The sequence below is a fragment of the Centruroides vittatus genome, unplaced genomic scaffold, assembly GCF_030686945.1.
Source record: "Centruroides vittatus isolate TY-2023 unplaced genomic scaffold, ASM3068694v2 contig_400, whole genome shotgun sequence".
Lineage (NCBI taxonomy): Eukaryota > Metazoa > Arthropoda > Arachnida > Scorpiones > Buthidae > Centruroides > Centruroides vittatus.
The window spans coordinates 3,341,827-3,367,336 of record NW_027122215.1 but is presented as its reverse complement, the minus strand read 5'-3'; the positions used below and the strand labels follow the sequence as shown (position 1 = coordinate 3,367,336).

The 25,510-nt window shown below is 28.0% G+C and overlaps 1 protein-coding gene across 2 annotated transcripts in view; it reads left to right on the top strand.

Moving 5' to 3' along the window:
• Positions 1-25,510, top strand: part of LOC136976467 (lachesin-like) — a 64,188-nt gene that overhangs the window by 28,795 nt on the left and 9,883 nt on the right. For both annotated transcript variants that reach the window (XM_067271752.1, XM_067271751.1), the window contains exons 2-7: positions 16,655-16,767; positions 16,851-17,058; positions 18,199-18,369; positions 18,476-18,604; positions 21,485-21,772; positions 24,064-24,129. In XM_067271752.1, the coding sequence (XP_067127853.1) occupies positions 16,655-16,767; positions 16,851-17,058; positions 18,199-18,369; positions 18,476-18,604; positions 21,485-21,772; positions 24,064-24,129 (975 nt within the window). The remainder of the gene's footprint in view (positions 1-16,654; positions 16,768-16,850; positions 17,059-18,198; positions 18,370-18,475; positions 18,605-21,484; positions 21,773-24,063; positions 24,130-25,510) is intronic.

Below are 25,510 nucleotides of genomic sequence, written 5' to 3'. Positions count from 1 at the left end.
TTATTGTTTTTATTAGCTTTATATAGTAAATATAGAGGATATTTATTTATACTGTTTGATAATGAACGAAGAAGAAACTTAGTTAGAGGGATAATGATATAAAAACAGCATATAATGCTAAATTATTAAAAGAAAAATAGTTACAGAAAAGAGTTTTTTCAATTTTTACATTACTTTCGATTTCTTCACACATTGCGAATCTTAATATCATTTTTCATCTCCTGTATGAAATACCTCAGCAGGAGGTTGTAACACGCTGATTTTCCTTCACTTAGTTTCTCAATTATGTTCTCAAACACTAATCTCTTATTTTTCCTATAAAGCCTGAATAAAAGAAATTACTTTTTCTCCTAACGGTTTTGGTGGCTATATTATATCCCCTTAGGTAACATTTACTACCCTCGCTCCTAAACAATAATGATTCCAGAATTAGCTCCATGAAATGAAAATAGCTCAAAGTACGGTATCAATTATTCTACCTTTTAACTATATAAATATCATAAGGTTTAAATATCTAACTCTGAAATGACATGAAATTTTTTATTGTTAAAAGTTTCTCTCTCTATTGTGAATAGGTTCGAGCTTGTATAAAATGTGCTAACATCACGAAAACTGCTTTATGTAGGAATCTATACGATTTGTATGAGTTCAAGCGTGGTGGATTTTCAAGAATCCTTAACAAAAATCATATTTTGCTTAGAATCCTCCCTCAAAAGTTCATATCAGGCGTAGGAAATAGCAAAGAAATCCCATCTTCATACTCTCATACAAAATGCAAGCTAACCTCCACAGAATAGTATAGAAGTGCAGTGTTTCATCCTGTAAAAAATATATTTAAAAAAACACCAGGAATCATACAACCTAGCATAAAACGACTTTTGGAGCAAAAGAAAGATCTCGGAGCCTCTTAAATCCTCCAGAAAGTATTGTGTATGGCGCATCCCACCACCAATCAGTTTAAAAACCAATTTCCCTAGATCGAAGAAGAGGGGGAGAAAGCATTGTAAAGGTTTAGCGTGAGTCGTTGACATAATTCCTAACTCCAAGAACAATGTGGTCACGTTTTTGGATTCTGACTTGTGGATGATGCAGTGATTACGTGCCCATTGCCCCGGGTGGTGAACGAAAGTCTTTCAGTGGTAGTATCGAAACTTCTGGATGTTGAGAAGCACAGTCGAATTAAAAACTGTCCTAGAAGTTCACTTTGTAGTGTCTCCGAGGCATCATCAGTGACGAATGGCTGTCCCTAATGTAGCACGTACGTTGCGTGTCCTGCGGCTTGAAACTTCCCATCGAATTATCTCCACAGAGGATACGCTGTCCAGATGTCGCCATCTTCTTTACTCTTGAACTTTTTATATTTATTTTGTTTATTTTTTATTATATACAGTATTTTTTTATTTGCTTTACATTATCAAGTGTCTTTTTTCTCCAGAAATTTTAATAAATTTCTTTAATTTTCTTGTTAAATCGTGTGGGAATTTTATCACAAAAACATGATCTATGATGCAAAATATAGATGTATTAACGTCGTATCATGCTTTATATATTCTAAGGTAGACTCAAAGCACGTCTTCCTTGTTATTTTTCGGATTAATATAGATTTGAAATAAGAAAAATCTGAATAAAGTTAATACTTTTCGTTAAATAATCTTTGAATATCAATTTAGAATATTGTATATAATGTAAAATATAAGAATATGTGTATATATACTTGTTTAATCTTATATTTAACAAGTTTTAAAGTGTATAAATAATGGTTATTTACTTGCACAGAAAGAATGAGTGTCTCTAGATTAATTTTTTCGAGCGATACACATAGAGAAACCCCAAAATTTATCTAAAGTTTGATATGAAACTAATATAAATCCGTTTGATAAGTGATAAAAAAAAATCTGTTTCTGTCTTTTTATTGATTTTATTCGCGTACTTTTTAATGGCTTTCAGAGAAATTTCCAGGCCTCATACTTGTGATTGACCTGAACCCATTTCGCCACATTCAGTCCTCGATTATGCACAGATTCACGAAGCAATTTTTTAAAATTCTATCACTAAAAACTGTAATTTGTCTAAATTTAAATAGAATTCTAAATATTTCATCACTATAAGTTTGTGTAATGTTATATCATTACTTACATTCTCACTTATAACTAAACTTACGAGGGTTGTACTAAGGTCTCCTGCATCTTAATATAACCCCCACTTAGTACTGTACATGTAGTAGCACTTACACTACTATCTTTCTACAACACTCGCTTACACTACTACCTTTGTACAATCCCCCATTTACACTAATACCTTAGTATACCTCTACTTACACTACAACCCTAGTAACAATCTGTTTGAGACTGTGCCATACAATAAATTCAAGTAGAAGGGACCAAATGGCTAAACAATGAGTGTCGGGGAACAACGTCATCGAATTTGAGTAAACATCACCGTATTCCTACCTCCGGATCCGATCAATCAGGAAAAGGTGGAGATCGATAAGTATGTTGTGCTGCCAACAATTTGCATGATTTACTATCGTTTCCGCATGGCAAAATCCCTTCAAATAAGGAAAATGGCCGGTGATAACTTGTAAATTAGGATAGTTTAACAAAGGGCTAAGTCTCTCTCTCCCTCTCTCTTGGCTTTTGCATATCGTTAAAATGCTTGCTTATGTTAAATATTAGACCTCATAAGCAATATATATATATATATATTTTTTTTTGTTTTTGCTCTGCTTACTTTGATATTACATTTTCTTTTCGGGATCGTAAAATAAATGAAGTCTGTAGAGTTCTATTTATATTCATCTTCTACCTGATAGTTACGTGTAATGAGTTAGTTGTAAAAAATTCAACAGTTCACGTCCTTTATCGATTAAAAATATGATTTATCACTCCAAAATGTTTTCGGTAAAATATACTTTAATAGTTAGCAAAGTATACTTTACTTTAGTCGTGCTGTATTAATGAATATGGCCATGGTATAAATTGTAAATGATGTTTCTCTTAGTAAAAAAGATTTTTATTATTAAAATAAACTATCTTGTTTATATTTTGCTTCATAACTAAAGTAAAATTCTTCTTCTTCTTTTCTTTTTTACCTAATTTGCTTCACAGATTTTCATCTCTTCCTTGATGAATAGATATAATAAAGTAGATTCCAATCGTGTAATCGTGTGCTTTGTAAATATATAAATCAACGTAAAGTCGTATAAGTTAGCGAAATAATTAAAATATACGATTTAAAATTAATTATTATAGAAAATTTCCGAGAAACTTTGCCGTTTTCTGTAATAAGTAGAAACATTTTTTTACCATAAATTGCTTGTTTCTGAGCTTTCATTAATGATTATAAATTTGAATTTTTTCTTTAATTTTAAATAATTGGTGAGGATTTTTTTAAATAATCATAAAGCAAATGAAATAAATTCACTAAATGTTACATCTGTGACGATTTAATGTAAAAATCCACCGTTTAAACTCGAATTTTTTATAGCTTTAGGCAACAAAACAATAGTTTTTCTTAATTCGTAACGTTTTAATTAACTTTATTTTTTCTTCGAATGATTTCAAAATATTTAATAGTAAATTTTATTCTAAAATAATTATGAAAAACTCCATATTCTAAAATTTAATTGTCATTATATCCAGATTTTAGTAAGAGATGGGCAAGAGCAATGGTAATAAATTTTGCTTCTTAACAAAAGATTTATCATATAGGATATATATATATATATATCTAATGTAACGAAAGCATATATTTTCTAATACAAGATATTTAATCATTCTGTCTTAAGCAAAATAATATCATATATCCTTGATTTTTTTCTGTATGGATTAATTTTTTTCCAAAGCTTCAAGATAGTGGAGAGTAGATTAATAAAACTTGCTAAAATACTTTGATTTTAATTTAATAATTAAATTTTAAGCAGCGTAAATTTAATTTTAATTAATTCCATTTGTTGAGCTATCTATTGATTTTGATATTCAGCCTTTATAAAGTTTAATGTTTGTTGTTGTAGCCTGTTATCATACTGACTGACGAACAGTGTGAACAATTTGCTAAAGCTTTGTTTACGCCACTTCATGTCAAATTAAAGTACTGATTACGTATAGAATGTGTTAAATTGTAAGAAAACTACGTATAATTTTTACAATAAGCATTCTTTTATTAATGAAATTCGTATGTTTATACTCTAATTTTGCTTAATTTTAATATGTAAGAGTATATAATAAGAGTATTATCGACAGTATAATATTATAAAATTATATTTTTAATTTATTTAACTTAAAATTTATGCTTTTCGCCTCAAATTACTAGTGTCTTGCCCCTGTACATCATACTTTTCCTGTTAGCAATTGAGTCGTGCCGGTTATCTATCTAACACCTTTCGGGGGGAATTTTGAATTGAAATAACGTAACTTCCGGTTTACATCGAATGTTTGTATGTAGTTAATCAGGACCTCTGTCCATAAGATTTTCACATCTGCTCGCATCTTTATCTATCTAACTTCGTTTTCGAGATTAAGGAAAAACAGACAGACAAACGGATGGACGGATGACAATGGGAATTTATAGATCTACAATTTTTTTCAAATTGCAGCTCAATAATCGTTAATCAACAAAAGCAATGATCACATATGTACTTTATCTTCTTCATAACTAAAGGATTATCTATGAGTATCATCAATATCTTCTTGAAAAGAATGGTTCGAGAGCCAAAAATCTGTTAATTGAATTTACAATATTTTAATTTAAAAAATTAGTCTTAACCAGAATTTGAGTGTTATAAAATTTTTAGAGACAATTAGAAATTAATTATCATAAACTAATCCGCATCTAAAGTTTGTTTGAAACATCTAAACATTATTCTTTTTTAAATTTAAACTTGTTTATCCCTCTTCACATCGCCCTTGTCATTCTAATCTCTTCCGTTTTCCCACTCTCCTAATTGTAAGAATTACTTTTAGCATTTTACATCACGAGAAACTGATTAATGAATGCTTCCATAAAACAATTTGGTATTCGTAATTTACCCCTAAATCTCATCTTTTGTCATTCTTCGTGACATATATCATAAGAGAGATAATACATCCCCCATAGAAACTCGCAAAATATTCAATAAACCATTAAATAAATCACATAAATTCAAGAAATCTTCTACAGATTGGAAGAATAATGGAATAATTCAACGCTAATTAAGCTACTTCTTCTACTTCTTATTCTAATCATATATATTTTACAATGCTTATAATCCTTGTAAGTATAGATATTTGTCTTTATATTTCAAAACAACTAACCATAACTTTTCTTAATATGCAATCGACATACTGGTTCCCTCTGCATCAGTTCATCTCCACTGCTATTGTCTGAACTGGACATTTTGGATATTCCACAGAGACTATCTGTCATAAGAAAATGCTTAGCCATCTCTTTCTGCAGACATGACAAAGAACTTCTATAAAATAATATTCCTGTTTCATTGAATATTTTTCTTTAGTTTCTTTAAGTTTACTTCATCATTCAGAATTTTCAAGTTAGTTCTCTCTCTATCTATATAACTTAAACTTGGGGCCTCGCCTTTTAAGTCTATAGCATAGGGCTTCACATTTTTACATGTAACATTATTCGTGGAAAGAAAGGGCCTGTTATATGTTATAGTTTATGTCCAGTAAATTTTACATAGAATTACTAGTTTATTCATTAAATCTTAAGGTTTTATACTTTTCTAACCACTTTGAATCTGTCTCGAGATGTTTCCTTCTTCATACAATTGCTAGAAATTCCATTTATTTACGTGTATATCTTCTTCGACTGATCATCAATCTCCTCTTTCATCTGTTTAAGAACTCTATAAACCTTATCTACACTAAAATAAATAAATTCCACTCGATATTAATTATCACTCGTACATTATTTTAAAACGATTAAAGTTTTGAAGTGGAATATAAAGTAAAATCTTTAATATTTTTACATTTTCTCTATTAAATACGAGAGTTTTACTGAAGAAGATGTGCGGAAAGACAAACTTTTAAACTAATTTTACATTGATTAAAAACATTTCTACGCAAGAAAATATACAAATTATCATAATTAAAACCTCTTTTTATCGTTTTATAATGTATAATTTAATATAATTCTTTTAATAACCGTCATTAAAGAGCATAAATCTCTCGATAACTCATAAGCTCTCTATATGTATTAATTGGCAAAACACGTTCAATTATAACGATAGATATTTTAAAAAGTAAGTTTTTCCTAAGGCTATGTAATTCTATTCTTTGACTTTAATTGGAAAGAGCATCCTTGAAGTTTGTAATTATTAAAGAAAACTTTATCCTGTGCATGTTGTGACGCCTTTAAATTGTCAGCTTAGGTACAAAATTGGGCAAAAGATTAAGGCTAGACTAAAGGATTATATCACTTCCTGACAATATTGTTAAAGGGATAGAAAAATGGCAGTAAAGTTTAAAAAGCCACTTCGATCGAAGAGAAGATGTAGAGTATTTGTCAGAAACTTGATAGAAAAATTCAAGCGGATAGAAGAATGAATAGTTTTTCTCTCCCTCCCCCTTTTCAAAAATCTTATATTCTTACAAGATTTACATAGACGAATTTGAGACGAAATTGGTATCAAATTTTATAGTATACACGCGTTATATCAGATAATTTTTATAAGAAAAATAAAATAAATTTTACAATTTTTTTTATAAAATATTCGATTCAAAAACTGTATTTTATTATATATATTTTAAAAAGTGCTCTACTTGTGAATTTTTATATAAATATTTGCAATTTTTTTGCGTGAATCACACAGTGTGTGAGCTATTGAGAGGATTTCATCTGATGAATTCTATAAGAAAAAATATATATTTATTGAAATCTTAAATTACTTTTAGTAAGAAAAAAAGGATTTATTTGACTAAAAAGTAAAGAAAAATTAACTACTTTTCCATTAAGAATTTTTCTAGAATATTTTATTTTCAAATTGAAACTTGACATTTTCATACGCGATAAAGAGGAAGCATGCAGAAAATCATTCTTATTTTTTAGTGTTTTAATTATTGATTCGGAAGTAATTTATTAAAATAAACTAAAGTAAAATTCGCCTAGTTTTAATAATAACGTATACCTTGTATACCTGGTTTTTATAGTTTGTTAAATAATTAATTTTAAAAAATAATAATAATATATCAAGCATCCGATATTTATAAGTCTGTAGAAAATTAAATTTAGAAAGTTGTAAGTATGTAAACAATGCTTAAATTCGTTATATACGGAGAGAGTCTAGCGGGGCCTCAAACACTCAAGGGCCTCCAAATTCTACACGAAGATTGTGATACATACTAAATTTACGTAGATATATACTAAAAAAAACTGTTCTTATTTGTTTTCTTTATATATTAGGGCCCATTCTGTGTCGGTTGAGTCCAGCGCTGGACATATATCTAAACTAATTAGGCAATTTCCTAAGGCCCGGATCTTACAGGGCCCTAAACAATGTGAACTTAGTAACATTCATAGCTTCTCCGATAGAGTCTAGTAGTAAATAGAACAAATTAAATCTTATTTTGGAGGTCCGAACTGCTCGAAATTATCCTTAGTTGAGCATTAGTTGGGGCCTATTCTACTCAATACACGAGTATGCCTTTCTCACGCGACTGTTCCCAGTTTTGTTTACTTCAGCTTTAATATTATAGGATTACGAACTAATTAATTAAATAGGATTAATTTTCGATAAAATGAATTTTAAAACTTAAATTAAGTAATATATTTTTATTATTAAAAAAAAGGCATTAAACGTAATAAAATTTATTTAAATAAAAAATTTTTTTTTGTATTATATTAAAATAATTTCCTCGTACATTTCGCTTCTTTTCTGAGCCGAAAAATTATTGTTTTATGCTTTAAAAATAAGTAAAATTTAAAGAAAAACACGATTTTATTAAAAACGGTATGAATGGAAACGTGGTAAATGCATGGAAATTTTTTTTAAAAAATAAGACACAGTTGAAACTATATGCTTTGAATCTTTGTGGATTTTGGTGCAATTTTTACGAAGAATTGCCTCCTTAAAAAATAGAATAGTATTATATAAAGATAGAATAGTAAAAAATGATTATTTTGTTAGCTTTTCAATATTTTTCTTCACTTTCTTCACAAACTGAGATACATTGAGAAGTGCTGGCTCAGACCAATCTTTGAATTGCAAGGTACGTTTCACGAACGTCTTTCAATTGCACGTTTCTGTTTTCATAGATATTTCCTTTGTCCTTTTTTTCTGCGGTTATATTTTCTTTAGTAGTAAAAATTGTTGCTGATTTTTTCAAAAAAATATTTTTACTGGGGACTTTTCAGACATTATATCAGAAGAAACTCAAAAGTTTCTTCTTGATAATGCTAAATTTACTCTTGTAGTTTTTTATTTGTAGTCTCTTATGTTAAAGGATAAGTAAAATTTTACTGAAGAATTCCAAGATTTAACTGGGGGAATTGTTAAAATTTAATTAATTAATTATTAAAGTAAATGTCGAGTAAGGTTCATTCTATGATAATTTAAGCGCATTTAAATGTTGAAATATTTTTTAAAATAATCCATTCTGATAGCTGCTAACTCTAAAATTACTTAAATAAAATAGTAAAGTAGTTATATCCAATTGTATTCTATTAAAAAGTAATAATCTATAAAATTCTAGCATTTAAATACGTCTAAATACCATAAAAAATTAAATAATCATTGTATTAAAATGATTATATTAATTTAAAATCATCACAGATTTAAAAAAACGTGACAAAAATCAATAAAATTCGTATTAAAAAAATATCCATTTCTAAAACGTTTTAATCATTTAATTTTCAGTTTATTCGATTGAAAATCCTCTCAAAAAGTTTGCCAAGAAAATAAAAAGTAGTAGACTGCAGCAAAAGGAGCTACACGTTTCTACACCTTTACAAAAATACCATTTAGTTTCATCCCAATAAACCCATAACGACTCACCTCTTTCTTCCATTCCTCTAACTCACTAAGCATCCAAATTATATTCTAAAGAGAGGGGGAAGAAAACCCGCTTAAGCCGAAATATCTCATATTTTAAGAGCTCGGACATTTATCTAAAAATGCACATTAAAACGCTCTTAAGTTCCTTTCAATTAACGATAAGAAAATCGTCAAAAGTGTCCTTACATCTCTAATTTGTTTCGAAGAATTAAAAAAAGAAGAAGAAGAGGAGGAGGAGGAAGAAGAAGAAGGGGAAAAAATCAAATCACGTAAAGGGAAAGAAAAGTAAAGTTACAAACTCACGGACGATTTAGCAATCAACACAAATTAACACTGTTCACGTGACAGTTACAGACCTTGTTACAGACTCACCATCTGTCGTGCAGCTAAAGCTATAAAAGAAGCGATTCCTAGAAAAGACGTATAGTTTTTGGCCACATAGAGAGAAAATTTCATTTACTTTGTTACTCTTTTTTTTATTATTATTATTATTATAGAAGTAAGGTGAAACACGCAACTCGATAGTTTGACATTTCCCTAGAGATTATTAGGGCGGTAGCACATCCCCGTTTAGTATTACAAGAAAAATGTTATACCTCTTTGTAAAAAGTGCATTATACCGAATCTTTTTCTCGCTTCGACTGAGATACGAGAAGTGAGTGTCAATAGATGACAACCTAACGGGTCAGCATTTCTCCTATTCCACATTTTAGGTAAAATTCTAAGAAAAAAACCTTTAAAAAAAAAATATATATATATATACTTATTTATATTCTCTTTTCTATTTTGGTCGTGAAAACGTTTTGCTACTATAAAAGTAAAGCAATGTTCCCCCCTTTTTTTAAAAAATTCTTTAAAAAGTTTTGAAATTTTTATAATATATATTTATGATAGTAAGATAGAAGATGCATACATTTATTTTTTATTTATTATTTGAGAGACATTAAAGATAAAAATAGGAGAGTGTACTGTTTGATTTTTATTTTATTTTTTTGTATATACAGATAAATCTTATTTTACTTTCTAAATTTTATATTTATATTTGTTTAATCGTTAAAAATTTATATAACGTTTATAAGCACTGGCACCGTAGACAATTCTCGAAGTATTATTTGGTTTGTATAACCTCTCGTGTGACCTATCGACGAATACTTATGTATCTGAGTATACTTGATGCTATTCTACACAATAAACAAGCGGATTGACAATTGATAACTGACAACACACGGTTAACAATTTTAGAAAATCTTCCACTGTATAAACATTTAAGCTTCATTCTTCGTTGAAATTCCCTATTCAGAATTTTCATGACAATTTTCCCTTAAGCATTTCTAATAATTGATACAATCTACAGTGGATTTATGGCAATTTTTGAATATTTAAGATCGTAACTTTATTGATAATTACTCGTATATCTAAGCACTCTGAGACTATCCAACTAAACAGTTAAGTATTATTTTAATTGCTTTAGTTACTTCTACTATAGTATTAACGATTGTTTTCCTAGTATAGGCCTACACTTTTTTTCTATATAAACTCTTACGTACTGTTTCTATCTGATAAATTTGAACTTTATTAACTTATTTATACTATTAAAACAATTTTCATTCTTAAATATGGCTACTTATAATTGTTTTTATGATAAATATAATACTTTTCTGCTATTAACTGTAAAAAAACCCTCTAAAAATTCAGTAGAATTATGAAATTTCAAAGCATAATTTTAAGGATATTCCTGTATGATTGTCCATTATTTTGAATTTTGATCTATACGAAGCTTAAGCATTTTTAATTATGGATTATAATGGACTTATTGCTTCCAAAAACACATAAAAATTTTTAATTTTCTGTGTATTCTGTACAATAAATATGGCAACTTGAAACGTTTACATTCCCGCTTATAGAGCACATTACATCCTGAAAACAAATTGTATAATATAGCATAATGACTCAAATTTTAATGATTGCTCTGTAGATAAATCCACACACGCTATTTATCGAGATAGAAGCCATTACCGTACTGTTAACACACACAAAAGTAGGTACTATGCAAACATTTTTCTGCAGAGGCGGCATTAAAAACGTTTATTAGGTCTCCATCGAATCGTATTATACACGATAGATTCATAAATCAACAAAATACTTCCAATGCAAATATGAAAAAGTGGAAGTATTTTAAATCCGTGCAATATTGACAAGTGTATGTCACGACATCGGTTCATGTAGTGCTGTTGGCATTTCAGTCGCTATGGTATTTAATGGAACGGATATTTATTGACACGTGGCATGTAACCTGAATTCTTGTGCAAGGAAACCATAACTTTACCCGGTCAATCAGAACCTCTAAATATCTAACACAACGTGTATTTTGCGTCCTTTTCTACCATTCTTTCCCGCCCCCTCTTCAGTTAAACCATTCGCTTCAATGGAATTCCTTCCGTGAATTTTATTCTTTGCCATCGTGCAGTAAAGAATTCTAATTACTAATAACTTAACAAAGCTCAGATTTTTGATTAATATTGCAGATCTGATTATAAAACGTGATTTAATTAATTATAATTTATACAACCGAACGTTATGACGTCTTGGTTAAAAAAAAATAATAATTAATTTTTACGGATAATTTAAAAGGAATTCTCTAAAATATTTTATAATTAATTAAAAGAAAAGTTTTTGAAGCAAAATATTTAAATTTAATATTTATAAAAGAGTAAATAACCCTTTTGAAAATAAGCAGGGATGATTTTGTATTTTGTTTAGGTTAAGGAGATAGAAAAAATAGTTAAAAAATTGAAGAATAAATAAATAATCGGAAAGAAAAAATACTTAAGTGCTTTATATGTCATAATTGATGATAAGTTTAGATTTTTTACCCCTTGTTCAAGTATCTGTCAAAAGAATGAAGTGCTTAATCTCATTACCTAAAATTTTAATGATTTTTATTGCTGCATTATCCCAATTTGCGGATTTTCCATTTTCTTTTGTTTAAAGTACTACTCAAATTTTCTTATTTTTTCCTATTAAATCACATTTTAGAAAGGAAAAAAAAATTATATAAAAATTGTGTTTATTTTTGAAATAAGATCATCAGTCCGGTACTTTCTTAGAGTTTTTCTATACGGTGTTTATCTAATGAAATCTCTACTTCAGACTTTTATTTACTAAAAATCTAGCAACGAGTTGAGTAACTTTCCCGGCAAAAAAGTTAAAATTGAGTGTGGAGCCATCTATTGTGAGGTTTTATTTTAAAAGCTTATGTTATTAATTATTATAGAATGGCAAAAAGCTTAATTTGGAGGGTAGAGATGTGTTTTGTAAATGCTAATAACGATTAAAATCTTCATTAAGTCCGACCCCACTCGAGATATGACATGTGACCCACCTCTATCTCCCCACCCCCTCAACCTTTAACCACCAAAATTTAATGAAATCAATTCCCCTAATACATAAACTTCCCTTTTATTATTATTATTATTATTTTATTTTCGAGGTGCCCTGAGTCCAAAAATGTAAAAATCTTTGGGGTCAATTTTTGACCCTTTGCCACATTTTCCCTCTGTTATATAACAGAGCAAAGTCATATATAACGGCCGGCAAAGTAGAAATTATTTTCTTAAGTATAAAACATTTTAAAATTAAATTCTAATATATTCTTTTGCAATATTTAAACTGTAGATTTATATATTTTAATATCGAACAATGGCACGGTAAAGATTTATAAAATAAAAAAGAAAAATTGCAAGTTTGATAGTGGGGATGAAAAAGAATCCTGAACAGGATCACAAACAATTAAAGGGTCAGACCCATAATAAAACTATTACTAAGTGTAACTAAGAACCATTTAAAAAGTATTCTCTGGCACTTTTTCCATCTGTGTATAGAAGAATGTCCGTCATCTTAAAGTTCCCAACTAGTTTGATTTATCGGAGGAGAAGGGAAAAATTAAATCATTTATCACCTAGATGGCTATTTCGCTTTCTTCATTTTAATCGTGACTCATTGCTGTAGTATTTGGGAGTGGAGAGGTGCTATATGTAAATGAGACTCTCTCCTATTGTTGTGAAACGTGATTGATAACCATGCCATATGTCATGGCTGAGAAAAGGCTTTCAAATGCTCTTTACCTTATACCTTAATCTGTAAGGATTTAATTAAGATAATTAAATCGAAATTTTAGTTTAAAATTAAATTCTTTAAGCTACGGTTACTCCGCAAAACCCGGATTCTTCACGATATTCTAAAAATTCCAGGCGAGTTCTATGTAAACTAAAACAATTTTAAATTAGTTATGGCGCTTATGATAAAGTGGGCGTTATAAAGTATAAAATTACAACTTATTTACGTAAATAAATTATAAATTTTGAGAGATTTCTTCCTATTTTTTTATGCTGCTAAGTTACAAGTTCTTTATGTCTTCTGTCTTGTTTATGACGCTAAATAAAAGTGTGGATGTCGATATTATGGAATTAAAAAGAGAAAATTATCATAAAAACCATTACTAAACCTTTACATAATAGTAAAATTCCGAAAAAATGTCGAAGGGTCTGTAAATAGGTCAAACGAAAAATCTGCAAAGGCATAAGAACTAGCTTTAATATAAGATAAATTTGGGTTATTTTAAGAGAACAATTTATTTTCAATTTTGTAAATTCCATTAAAAAATTTCCCCGTTTTTTTCTTTATTTCTTGTATACATATATTATATTTCAGACGTTATATATAAGTGTTTTCTTCTACTTTCGAATAAAAGTTGTAGTTCGCTTTGGTGAAATTACTGGACCATCGACCGTTCTACCAAAAGTCGTGTGGTAGAAGTAACTAAATGGCACTATTGGTTAGAGAAGATTATTGATCCACTTTTTCTTCTGTATCATTGCATCTGTTTCGAAATGGCCAAAGTTTCGTTTGTAATTATTCTGCATATTTTAATTCCTGATCGTATCTAAAATATAATTATATTCTATATAACTGACGCATTCATCTCAATTAATCATCATTTGTCAGTTTTATATACATAACAGTTCGTTAGTTAAGTCTATCTCATGATAAATTATTGAAATATACAGTATTTGTGTATATTTCGTCGAAACGTGTTTGAACGTGTTGCAACACGTTTCGATAAGTCAGTTATGTTCATTTCAATAATTAAAGTTTTATATATATATTTTATTAATTTAATGTTGAATATTTAAAATTTAAAAATTAATAATGATTTTAGGCATTTATTATGAATTAAATTTAATAAAAAATTTTTATTTAACTATCAATTTTGAAATGCCTGAATGCTAATGTTTTTCTTATAAATTCCTATTCATACTCTTTTATTTTTAATACATTTTTATAATTTTCTTATAAAATATAAATCTAAAAACAATATCTTATTCTTTAATTAATAAAGGAAGGCCCAGACGTCAGTTAACAATTGTAAAAACTCAATTCTATAAGACAATGAGATTTGTAAGCAAGTTTGAAGTTTGAGACCCACGTAATTTGGCGATAACAATGACCTTTGCAATGCAAAATGGTGTATTTATTAATTTAACTCACAGAGAATGAAGCATTTAAATATTTAAAAGGAAGATTAGTTCATAAATATACATTGGCGCTCTGTGACATAGGAGAAGGTACCCTGTATTTGAATTTATTGATGAAATAATGTTAGATTTAATAATATAAACGAAAAATAGTATAATTTAATGAACTTGCAATACGAATAAAATGATTTTATTTAATTGTATAAAATTTAATAATAGTATTATTAAGATTAAGATTTAAAGCTTGCCATTCTATCAGCAACGTAATAATTGCGATTCTACTGATAAAGAGAATAAAGCTGGAAGTGAAACTATCTCTGCTGCAAACTTATTACTCTACTAGCATCAGAATAACACAGTAACTAAGAGTGGGTACAAACTACTTTAATAGTAATGGATCATATAACAGAGACTATAATAACAACTAATGAAAGCTATAAACTTGCTTTACTAACAGATATATTGTACAAGTGTGAGTTAAATGCAGTTTTAGTTACGGAATCAATTAAGTAACCGACTACTACAACAAAATATATTAAAATTTTCTTTTCATTATGCAAAAATTTTTATGTTTATGGTTAAAACATACATACATATATATATATATATATATATATATAATTGGAGTTAATGAAGTTGGCTGAACGTGGAGTGGTGGAGTTGAAGCGTACAATTGAATGGATATGTTAAGTTTTGTTTGTCATAGATATAGAAAATCTCATCTGCAATTTGAAACGTTGAACTGTAATTTCAAAATTTCTCTTCCCATTAAGAATACAATTAAAGCAGAGAAATAAATAGTTATTACTCTCCCATAAATGAAACTCATCCGTTACCATAACAAACGTTTAATAGTATAAACCAGAAACAAATGATAATTAAAGGAAAGTTTCATTATCAAATGTCGTAAAATAAAATCTCATAGGGGCAAAATTGTTCTTTAACCAAAACTTTACACCTGTTGGAGAGAAAACTTTTGATCAAAATATGAATTATTCAAAAGTATTAGAATAAAGTACAAAGTTTTATGGTGTAGAGGAATATAAAGACAAAATATATGCTGTATAGTATAAGCAATCCGCAAATCTGCAGTAAAATTGTAGCTTTTCTCCATCCCTGTGCAAGCAAACATGTGTCGTAAATTAAGTGAGCAAGTACAGTTCACGTATGTGATAGCTGCGCTCCGTGACTATTAACAGGAGTAGAACCGGCGATAAACCACAGAGGAGAAGTTCTCTTTGATTAACTTGATACCTCTCCTCTACTTCTTTGATTTCTAATTAATTCCTAAATTTAATTGTGTGTGCATGCACTTGAATTTTGTTTCAGGTAGTAAGAGTTCGATCATAGGATTCGTAGCGGTACGTTAAAGAAATTTTAAAGTATCGCTGTCATCCTAATTTTAATTCGATGCTTAAATATCACGAAAAATCTCTTAAATTATAAATAAATTGAAAGCTTTTATCGAGGATAAAAGCAATCATTCACCTGCAGTTTTTTATTAGCAATTGTTATCAATAAAGAAACACTAAATAATTAAAATAAAGAAATACCTCTAAGTAAAAAAGGAGAAAAACACTTTTAGTTTTAATATCTAAACGTATAAAATAAAGTTAAAATTAAAATTTTACATTACTAATCTTAAATTCTGAGGGGATTGAGTTTCGTACTTAATGTTGCTGCTCACTATTATCATTTATAAATTTGATTCTTAAACTTCTTTAATAATAAATTATTTTAAAAGGCAAGGAAATACTTCAACCAAATCAATTTTCTACACAACGGATAACAAGATAAATCCTTCTAGATAACAAGGATGCAAATTTACACTTTGTAGCTATATAAGCAATATTATTAAGAGCGTCGATTTAATCAAACCTTCTGCAAAGATTTCACTTTTTTTTCTTCTATCTTCTTCTTTGTTCCTGATACATCTTTACTAAATAAATTGTTTCAGCCACCAACGGAGAGGCAAATTAATGACCTGAAATTCACATTCAATTCGTGCAAACTTTTGTTTAGTGCAAGAAAATATGTTCAAATTTGATGTTTATCCTAATAATTAATCATTATTCCGTTTCCATTTCGGTGTATTTATCTAATTCTAAATGACGTTTAACTCATATTTTAGGTATTAATTATGAAGAGGAGCCATTCTTTGCTGAGCCTATACAAAATGTGACAGTTGCACTCAGTCGAGATGCACAACTCACCTGCATCGTCGATAATCTCGGTACTTACAGGGTAAGATCTTTTTGAAAAATATTCAAATTCTAGGCATTATAAGGCATTAATAACGTTTTTTTTTTTTTTTTTTTTTTTTGTAGGTTGCATGGATTAAAGTGGAGACGAAAGCCATACTGACTATCCACAATCATATCATAACTAGAAATTATCGAATCAGTTTGAGCCATAACGATAACAGGCATTTCGTATTACATATCAAAAACGTACAAAAATCAGACAAGGGTGGTTACATGTGTCAGATTAATACCGCACCAATGAAGAGCCAAGTTGGTTATCTGGATGTTTTAGGTAAGACTGACATTTCTTAGTCGTTCTAATTGAAGTAATAGTTGAGGGTGTGGTGTGCGTGATCAAGAATTTCTAATTTTTTTTACCTTTTTTTTAACATGTAATGGCTGGAGAAAAGTTAATAGAATGGAAATGTTCTAGTTGTGAGGTTTGTACGAGATTGTTTTGAATGAATAATGGGGTTTTACTTTGCTAATATATTTTATATTTTACTTATTGATCTGGAAGTTTATTATGGTTAGAAAAAAATCGGTAGTGTCTCTAAAATTGTCTGCGAAATTATAGTAATAAGCAATTTAACTTTATTTATTGCTGATTATTTCTCACATAAATCAGTGTGGTGCAGTTGTTTCTTTAAATAAGGAAACAATTATATACCACGTATTTAAATACAGAATAAATTTAAAATAAAAACAGTTGGAAAATATTAAAACGGGCAGCACATATAAGACAGTGGTAAAATAAAACGTAAAATATATTTGAGTGTGATAGAAAAGTTGGTAGAAGCGCGCTGTGAGAATGTTAAACAGCGTAGAAACTAAAACCAAAGTTTCGATTTACAGATGTAAATGGTTGTAGCCGGTGCCAAAATTAAATCCCACAACGCCATCGAAACAATACAATCATATAACGTCCAATCCCCCCGTTACTTGCTCGACATAAAAAAGAAACAACTACTCAATTTCCAGGCATTTATCATACTGTCCAATAGCCTGTGTATCTTTAGCAGACATCATGTACTTGTTACACGTCACGTAAACTCATCAAACTCACGACAGGATCACGCAATGCTTTAAATTACGCCATTTTACCACATATAAAAAATCATGATTTTAATTAATATGCATAAATATTGAATAAATCTTGTCCAGCTTTCTAATTAGTAGAAGAGGTTATCTTTCTAACTTAATTGTATCGAAAGTTAGTAAGGAAGAAGAAAAAACAGAAGAGAAAGAATAGCAACCACAGAAGGAAAAAAAAGAAAGGAAAAGGAAAGATACTAGCTAACGATATAAAAACTTTAGGAATCTCTGTTTAACGATGTTACTAAGAGTTGTTAAATTGCTATTGCTATTGTTGTTAACATCCTAATTTCTTTTCTCAGCATGTTAACACCAACTGCTAATTATCCATTTGTAGTTCCTCCGGATATATTAGTTAAGAATAGCAGTTCAGATGTAATTTCTAGAGAAGGGTCCAACGTCTCTTTAACATGTAAAGCGGCCGGTTATCCGACTCCCAACATATCATGGAGAAGAGAAGACAATGAGAAGATACCTTTAGGAATGTGGCAAGGTAGAAAAGTATTAGGTGAGAAATTTATTTGAAAATCTCCTATGCTCAATTCTAATCTGTTTAATCCCATAGAAGCCATTAAGCAACTTATCTCTTTTTATTTGTTTTTTTTTCCTTGTAGCTACTACTTATGATGGAGAGTTTCTGAACATTACCAGAGTAAGCAGGCTCCATATGGGTGCCTATCTTTGTATAGCTTCGAATGGAGTACCGCCATCTGTCAGTAGAAGAATCATGTTGCATGTAGACTGTGAGTAGCCCCATTTACTGATTGCTTTGCAGCCAAACACGTTGTTATGTCGTTAGGGAATGATGTTAGACCTGGAAATTAGTTTATTGTACTTCTTCACTCTTTTAATGGAGGAGGGAAGAAGGGTCCCGGAATCTTAGTAAATGCTCGGCACGTTTTTAATGATGTTATACATTTTATGCTTCTTTTGTGTTATATTTTATACGAAAAGTTACATAACACCAACTCATGTAAGAGACTCCATGCCCATCACTTACACAACAAATTCCCTTCACTTTTTTCTGGTACATTGTTAATTTTGGACCGTCTATAAGCTTTCAAACATGCCTAAAAATCATATAAAATATCTAAATTTAAAAAAAAACTGATGAATTTCTACAAGTGAAAAGCAAAATTTCCAATCAAATTTTAATCTTGTTATTGATCATCGTCTTCTTATCTAATTGTCAGAACTGTAAAATAAATTATCGAAAATTCTACTTTTATTGTTTATACTCGAAGATTTATGTTGTAGCAGTGTGCTTAACCCACTTTTATTCTCCAGAAAAAAAAGAAAAAAAATTATTTTTCCCTCCTCCTCACTGCACTCTACCAATTAGGTCATCGCGATCCATTAAATGTCAAAAACTATTTTAATGTCTTCTATCATTGGCTTCTAGCTAAACATATACAGTAAAAGAAAAGTATATTTATATCATGAAAATGTGTAAATTTATAACACTTAACTAAAAATTTAATATTAATTTTTTAATCATAAAAATAACCGAATTAAAATTATACTTTATAATAACTCGTATATCATTTATAATTATTTTTAAAGTGACTTTATACACAAACTTTGACTATAAATTTAAATTATCCTTAAGTTTTCTTCCAATTATTGCATGTAATTTTTTTATTTTTAATATTCTTTATGGATTTTCTTATCTTTTTAATTAATAAGAACATTTTTAGTCCCTTCTAAACTTTTTTAGACTTCAGAAAGAGTAAATTCAACAGAAATTTTACATAAATTTTAATTATAAAACGTGAAAAACTCGTCAATAAATCACTTTAAACAAATATTTTATGTGTTATACAAACATATTTAAGTTCAAAATTTATTACATTTGCACATATGTGAGTATATTTATCAAAGTCGCATTTAAATCACCATTTTCCGATTATTGCATTATTACCGAGAATATCTTCGGAATTAAATATTAATTTTAAGTAAATCGCTTGCGTAATAGAGTTAAAATATGATAAATTGCATAAAATTTAAATCGTATTGAAATATATTATATTATTCGTCCATTTCTACGTAATACCTAGAATAAACTGTAATAAAAATTTTAATTCGCGTGCCTGGAATTATTATATTTGTTTAATTATCTTTTTCTAGAATCAAAACACGTGTAGTAGCATGCATTAAGCGTTTAGAGGGTTTACTTTTCGTAATTTTAATTAATGTACCTGTCATTTGCATCAGTGAAGTTCTTCGGATACATCCCACTCACTTCGGTTTGGGAAAATTTAATAATTCTCTATTTGTTAAAAGTCGACTTGAAATAAAATTAATCAAGCGTTTTCTGGTTATTAACCCCCTCTTACTGAATTTCTAATCGAATTGCCTTTCTTTTGTTTTCCTCAAAACATAAATCGATAACGATTTTCCAAATTTAGAATGGTGAAAGTTTTCTCAAATGGGAAAGATAATTATTTCATTACCTCGCTTGATAAAAATAAATTGAAGCAATTATCTATTTAGAATGTTCTTTTAAATAGGATAAAATCATTGAATTTCTATAGTTTATTATTTTTAAAAATAGTAAGAAATTATACTTTATCTCCTTAATTTGATAACAGTTTATCAGTTTGATACGTCCAGTTTTGCTTATCATCTCAATCAATATCGACTTGTAAATTCAGGAAAGCATACAAATTTCTGTGGGTTTATTCTTTGTACAAGTGTATACTGTACGCCGAATAAGAGTTAAAGTTTAATTTTTAATTTTTAATTAATTTATAAACCGAAAGAATATATCAAACTTCTCATCAGATAATTAATTAGATAAAGTTGATGATTGTCTCGACCGGGTAATTAGAATCTCATAAATAATACTTTCGTACAGATTTTAAAAAATAGTATTTTTATACGTTTCTATTTATATGATTAAGTAAATTTTCATTTTAAAAATATATATTTTTCTATAAGTATAATCATTACTTTAATTAATTGCATGCTTGCATGATTTTAGAATATTATTGAATTTTATTAATTTTTCAATCCTATTGATATTTTCAAGAACTCGAGTGTATTAATAACCATAATATGACGTGTTTATGTCATTTTTAAGCTATTTACTATTTTAAAAAATTATGTTTTAATGAATTACTCAACCGTTTCTATTAATTTATTTCCTTATTTCATTCATTTAAAATAATTAATTTTAATCAAACTAAATGTAGATTATGTAGGAAATTTATTATTTACATAATTATTTTCGATTTTTTTATTTTTTTAATATATATTATCAATTGGAGAATCTTTAAGTGCATCAACTATATTTGCACAGAACATGTATATTTTTTTAATGAAGTAAACCCTATGTTATTTGAGATACAGTATTTCTACTTTGTTATCTAAAGCCTTAAGCTCTCTTTTTCTTTTTATCCAAGTTAAAATTTAACAAAATTATCAAACTCTGTTTCCCCTTGTTAGAAAAGCTGTCCAACTCTTCTCACTATCCTCTTGAAGCTACAGTAGATTAGCGATAATGATTAATGTAATTTAAACCACTCTACTTCTACTCAAAAATAGTTAATTATGTCTAAAATATCATTAAAATTTAAATATTTGTCATACGTTTTGTAAATTTGCATAATTTTAATTTACAGTTCCTCCAGTTATGTGGATACCTAATCAGCTAGTGGGTGCTCCTATGGGGAAGGATGTCACTTTGGATTGCCATACGGAAGCGTATCCCCAATCTATTAATTTCTGGTCTAATGAAAAAGGGGAGATATTGTTATCTAATGACAAGTACGAAATTGTATCTAAAAAAAAGCTTTATAAAACGCACATGAGGTTAACCATCAGAACTTTAAATAATGAAGACTTTGACACTTATAAATGTTACTCCAAAAATTCTTTAGGAGAAACTGAAGGAGTTATACGGTTATATGGTAAATTTTATTTCATTTATGCATATTTTAATTCTTTATACATTTAAATAAAGGAAAAAGGTAGTTTAAAACACTCCTTCCAAAACGATTCTTACTCTAGCTACTTACGAGATAAATTAATAAAGCTTGAGATTTTTTACAAATTTAAATGAATTTTTAAATTAATTATTAAGTAATTATAATATTTTATTGTTTTTTCGGATTAAAGTAATTTATTAAAAAAATAAAAATTAAGATAATTGAGAAAATTATATAGCATATTTTAATTAAGGCCGATAATGGATCTGTTGGGAAGAATATAATTATACAAGTTAATGAATTCATAATCTTATACGGATCAACTGCAACAGTTTATTAGAATTATCTTCTGGTTAATCAGTCTTCTTCCCTTGAGATAAATATAACTTAATGGCTAGCATTTTTTATCATTTTTTTTTTTTTGAAAAGTTCCAATTACATCTGAAAATCGCTATCGTAACCTCTATTTATTTAAAATTTATATACATTATTACAAAATTTAACTTATTTTTTTAGTATTATTAAGTAAAAATTATATTTTAAATTTCATAAATTGTTATACTTAATTAAACATCGTAATATTCCTTATTTTATTCTTGAAATCCGTTCATCTCTTCTATTATATTTTTCCAAATTAAATTTTTATATTGGATATAGATCAATATTTCAGATATTTATACAACTTTCAATCCAAAAATGTACTTAATCCAATTTTCTCGATTCTTCATCCAAACGTGAACAATGAAGTGAAGAAGAAAAGAATATGAAAGACATAAAAAAAAGTGGAATAAATGAAAATTCGGAATTGCAATTATGAAATGACTGGAGCGAATCATCGACAATCTTGATCCTTTTTCTATCTAAGGTTGACATAAGCAATTAAGTAGATGTAATGAGTTGAAGAGCAAAGATCATTTTTGCAATTGCCACTCTTAAGACATGTCACTATCATTTCTTTATATTGAGGTTATGAAGGCGGAGAAATATTTTTATCTTTTTTTAATCTGATTGTTGGATTTTGGTTTAAATGTTTTCTTTTTTTTTTCCTCTTCCAATATATATACATACGTACAGTACGTATATATTTAATCTTTAAAGATATCTAACAAAAAATTTATTCGGTTAAAGAAAAGTTTATAAATTGTGACAGGTTTTTAAATTATTGTTCTAAGATTTAAAAAATAGTCTGCTAAAGAAATATAAAAAAATATATAATTTTAATTAAAGAAAAAAAAACTTTAATGATGGAAAAGATATTGAGATTATAAGCTTTAAAGATGTTTTCTTAAAATTATTTTTAAGGTCCTTATAATTATATTAAAAAATTTTAAGTTTTAAGGAAGATTTTTAACGTTAATTATAATTTTAAAAAAATGATAGCTTTACATTTTACCCTTTTAAATTGCCTTAAATGTTTATATTTATTTCGATTAACTTATAAATAAAATTTTAAATTTAAAATAATAATAAAGTTTAAATAGAATTTTGGATATATAAAAAGTAAGTTATGAGCAGAAAATTTTACTTTTTGGAGGAGAAAAGCAACTTACAGCTAAAACTTGTTCTTTAAGTCCTTTCAAAGTTTTGTTGGAAGAACAAGGTGTACTATCAAGCCTTTGAAGTTGAAGATGTAGAAAAAGGAATTGCGGATATCGAAAAAGCATAGAAGATATAAAAAAAATCACACATTGATTGTATAAAGATGAAAAAAATGATAAAAATGGATATAAAAAAAGTCTTTTCAGATAGAAGATATGATTGTAAAACAAAACAATATCCAGCTGTAACTTAATTCTTATCTTACAGTTATGTATATCGATACTAGTTTATATAAATTCTAAGTAATTTATTCATTTAATAAGATGTAATCCTCCCTGGTAAACTTTCACATATATCTTTAAAGATAAATATAATTCTTTCCGGTAACTTGAAAGTGTTTCTTTTTTTTATCTTATTATCTTATTAAAATTTTAACAATTAAGTAAATAATAAATAGGTTAGACTTAGAGTTATAAGCTGATTTTAAGTCTTCATACAAAATAAATTTACTAATCTCTTTTCTCGTTTAATCTTTTATAATCCTTATTATCTTATTAAATTTAATAATTAGAAAAGTTTAACAATACAAAAAGTGATAGTTTAATTATTGATGCGTAAATTTATTCGTGGTTTTTTTTATTTAAAAAAAAAAGAAGAAAAAGTTGAAGAATTTTAAGAAATTCAAAAAATAGTTAAATTTTTTTAATAAATAAATTAAATTTCTGTTAATTTAGAAATTCCACCTCCAACGATTGAATCTAATAAAGATGCAAATACAATCAGAAGGCAAAGTTCAGAAGGTAAGGAGTTAATTAAGTTTCGTATAAATTACAACTACCAGAAATATATACCACCGAATTTAAACAAGATTTATCAAAAATAGGTGTTGAGTAGGGCTGAGCAACATAGAGATAAAAAAAAATTCCCTATCTCTGAGTTAGTAAAAACCTGTTGTACTGATGAGAAGGCACAAGACAATTTATCACTACGTAATGGGCATGTCACATTCACTGGACACTTGGGCCATACTTGGATGTATACGGGATAGAAGTGAGCCTTTTCGCCTAAGGGTACTACTTGATACACTATAATTGGATGTCACCTATCTCGGAATGTACACCCCCCTTTGAGATTTGTCGTTTGACAGAAAGGTCAGTCTACAACATCTGACGGTGAAAATAGATGGAAGTTTAAGCGTTTACTATTTTCTTACTAACGTTTGTCGTTAGAAGAGAATGAACTCTATTTCCTTCTTCCACATTTACCTTCATTCATACCATTACCGATATCGGTTTTGTATACGATTAAGGAGTCTTGTTATAGAACTGTAAATAGCATAAGACGATAACTCACTTCACTACAAATTTTTTTAAAACGTGGCTTACATTTTTTTAAACTCCAAAAATCATTATTTTTAAATAATAATAATAATGTTTTTTGTATTAACACATTCCTTATTAATCTCGGCTGGATGCGAAGAAGCAAGTATTATATAATATATGAAGCATGTCTTTTTATAAAGACGTAACTAAAAAGACAGTCTATCGATTGCCTTTTTTTGTTGTATCTTTATCAATAGATTGTCTTTTTTTCAGGTGGAGAAGACAATTATTGGATTATGTCTTCTTCACCAGAATTTTCACTATATTATTAACTCATTTAAAAAAAGTGACAAATTTTATCGAGAAATTGATACAACATTTAAACAATCCCACGATAAAATATAACCGATTTCTCACAAATAAGTCTAAGAAAATGAATTCAAAAACAATATCTTTTGATTTTATATATTTTTAAAAAATATAATAGAAACTTAAGAACCCGAACAATGACTAATTCTTTATATTTTTGTTTTAAATTATGATAATAAATTATACTGGTGGTAATAAAAAAAATTCGGGAGTATATAACAGAATTTATAATATTCCCTTCTTTTTTTTGAAAAATAATCGACATAAAACTTTCATTTTGTTCTCTGACGCCACCATAAAGACCGTAATAATCACAGGATCTTTATCATCTTGCAGCACAGAATAGTTCTCTTGGTGTTTGATGGTCTTTTCCATGTTTCTTGTCTTTAAATGATCATTCCAAAGAACCAGCTTTCATTGCCCAGTTTTCTCTTTACCGTTTTCATCTTGATATATATATATATATTTTTTTTTTTCTCATCTCAGTTTG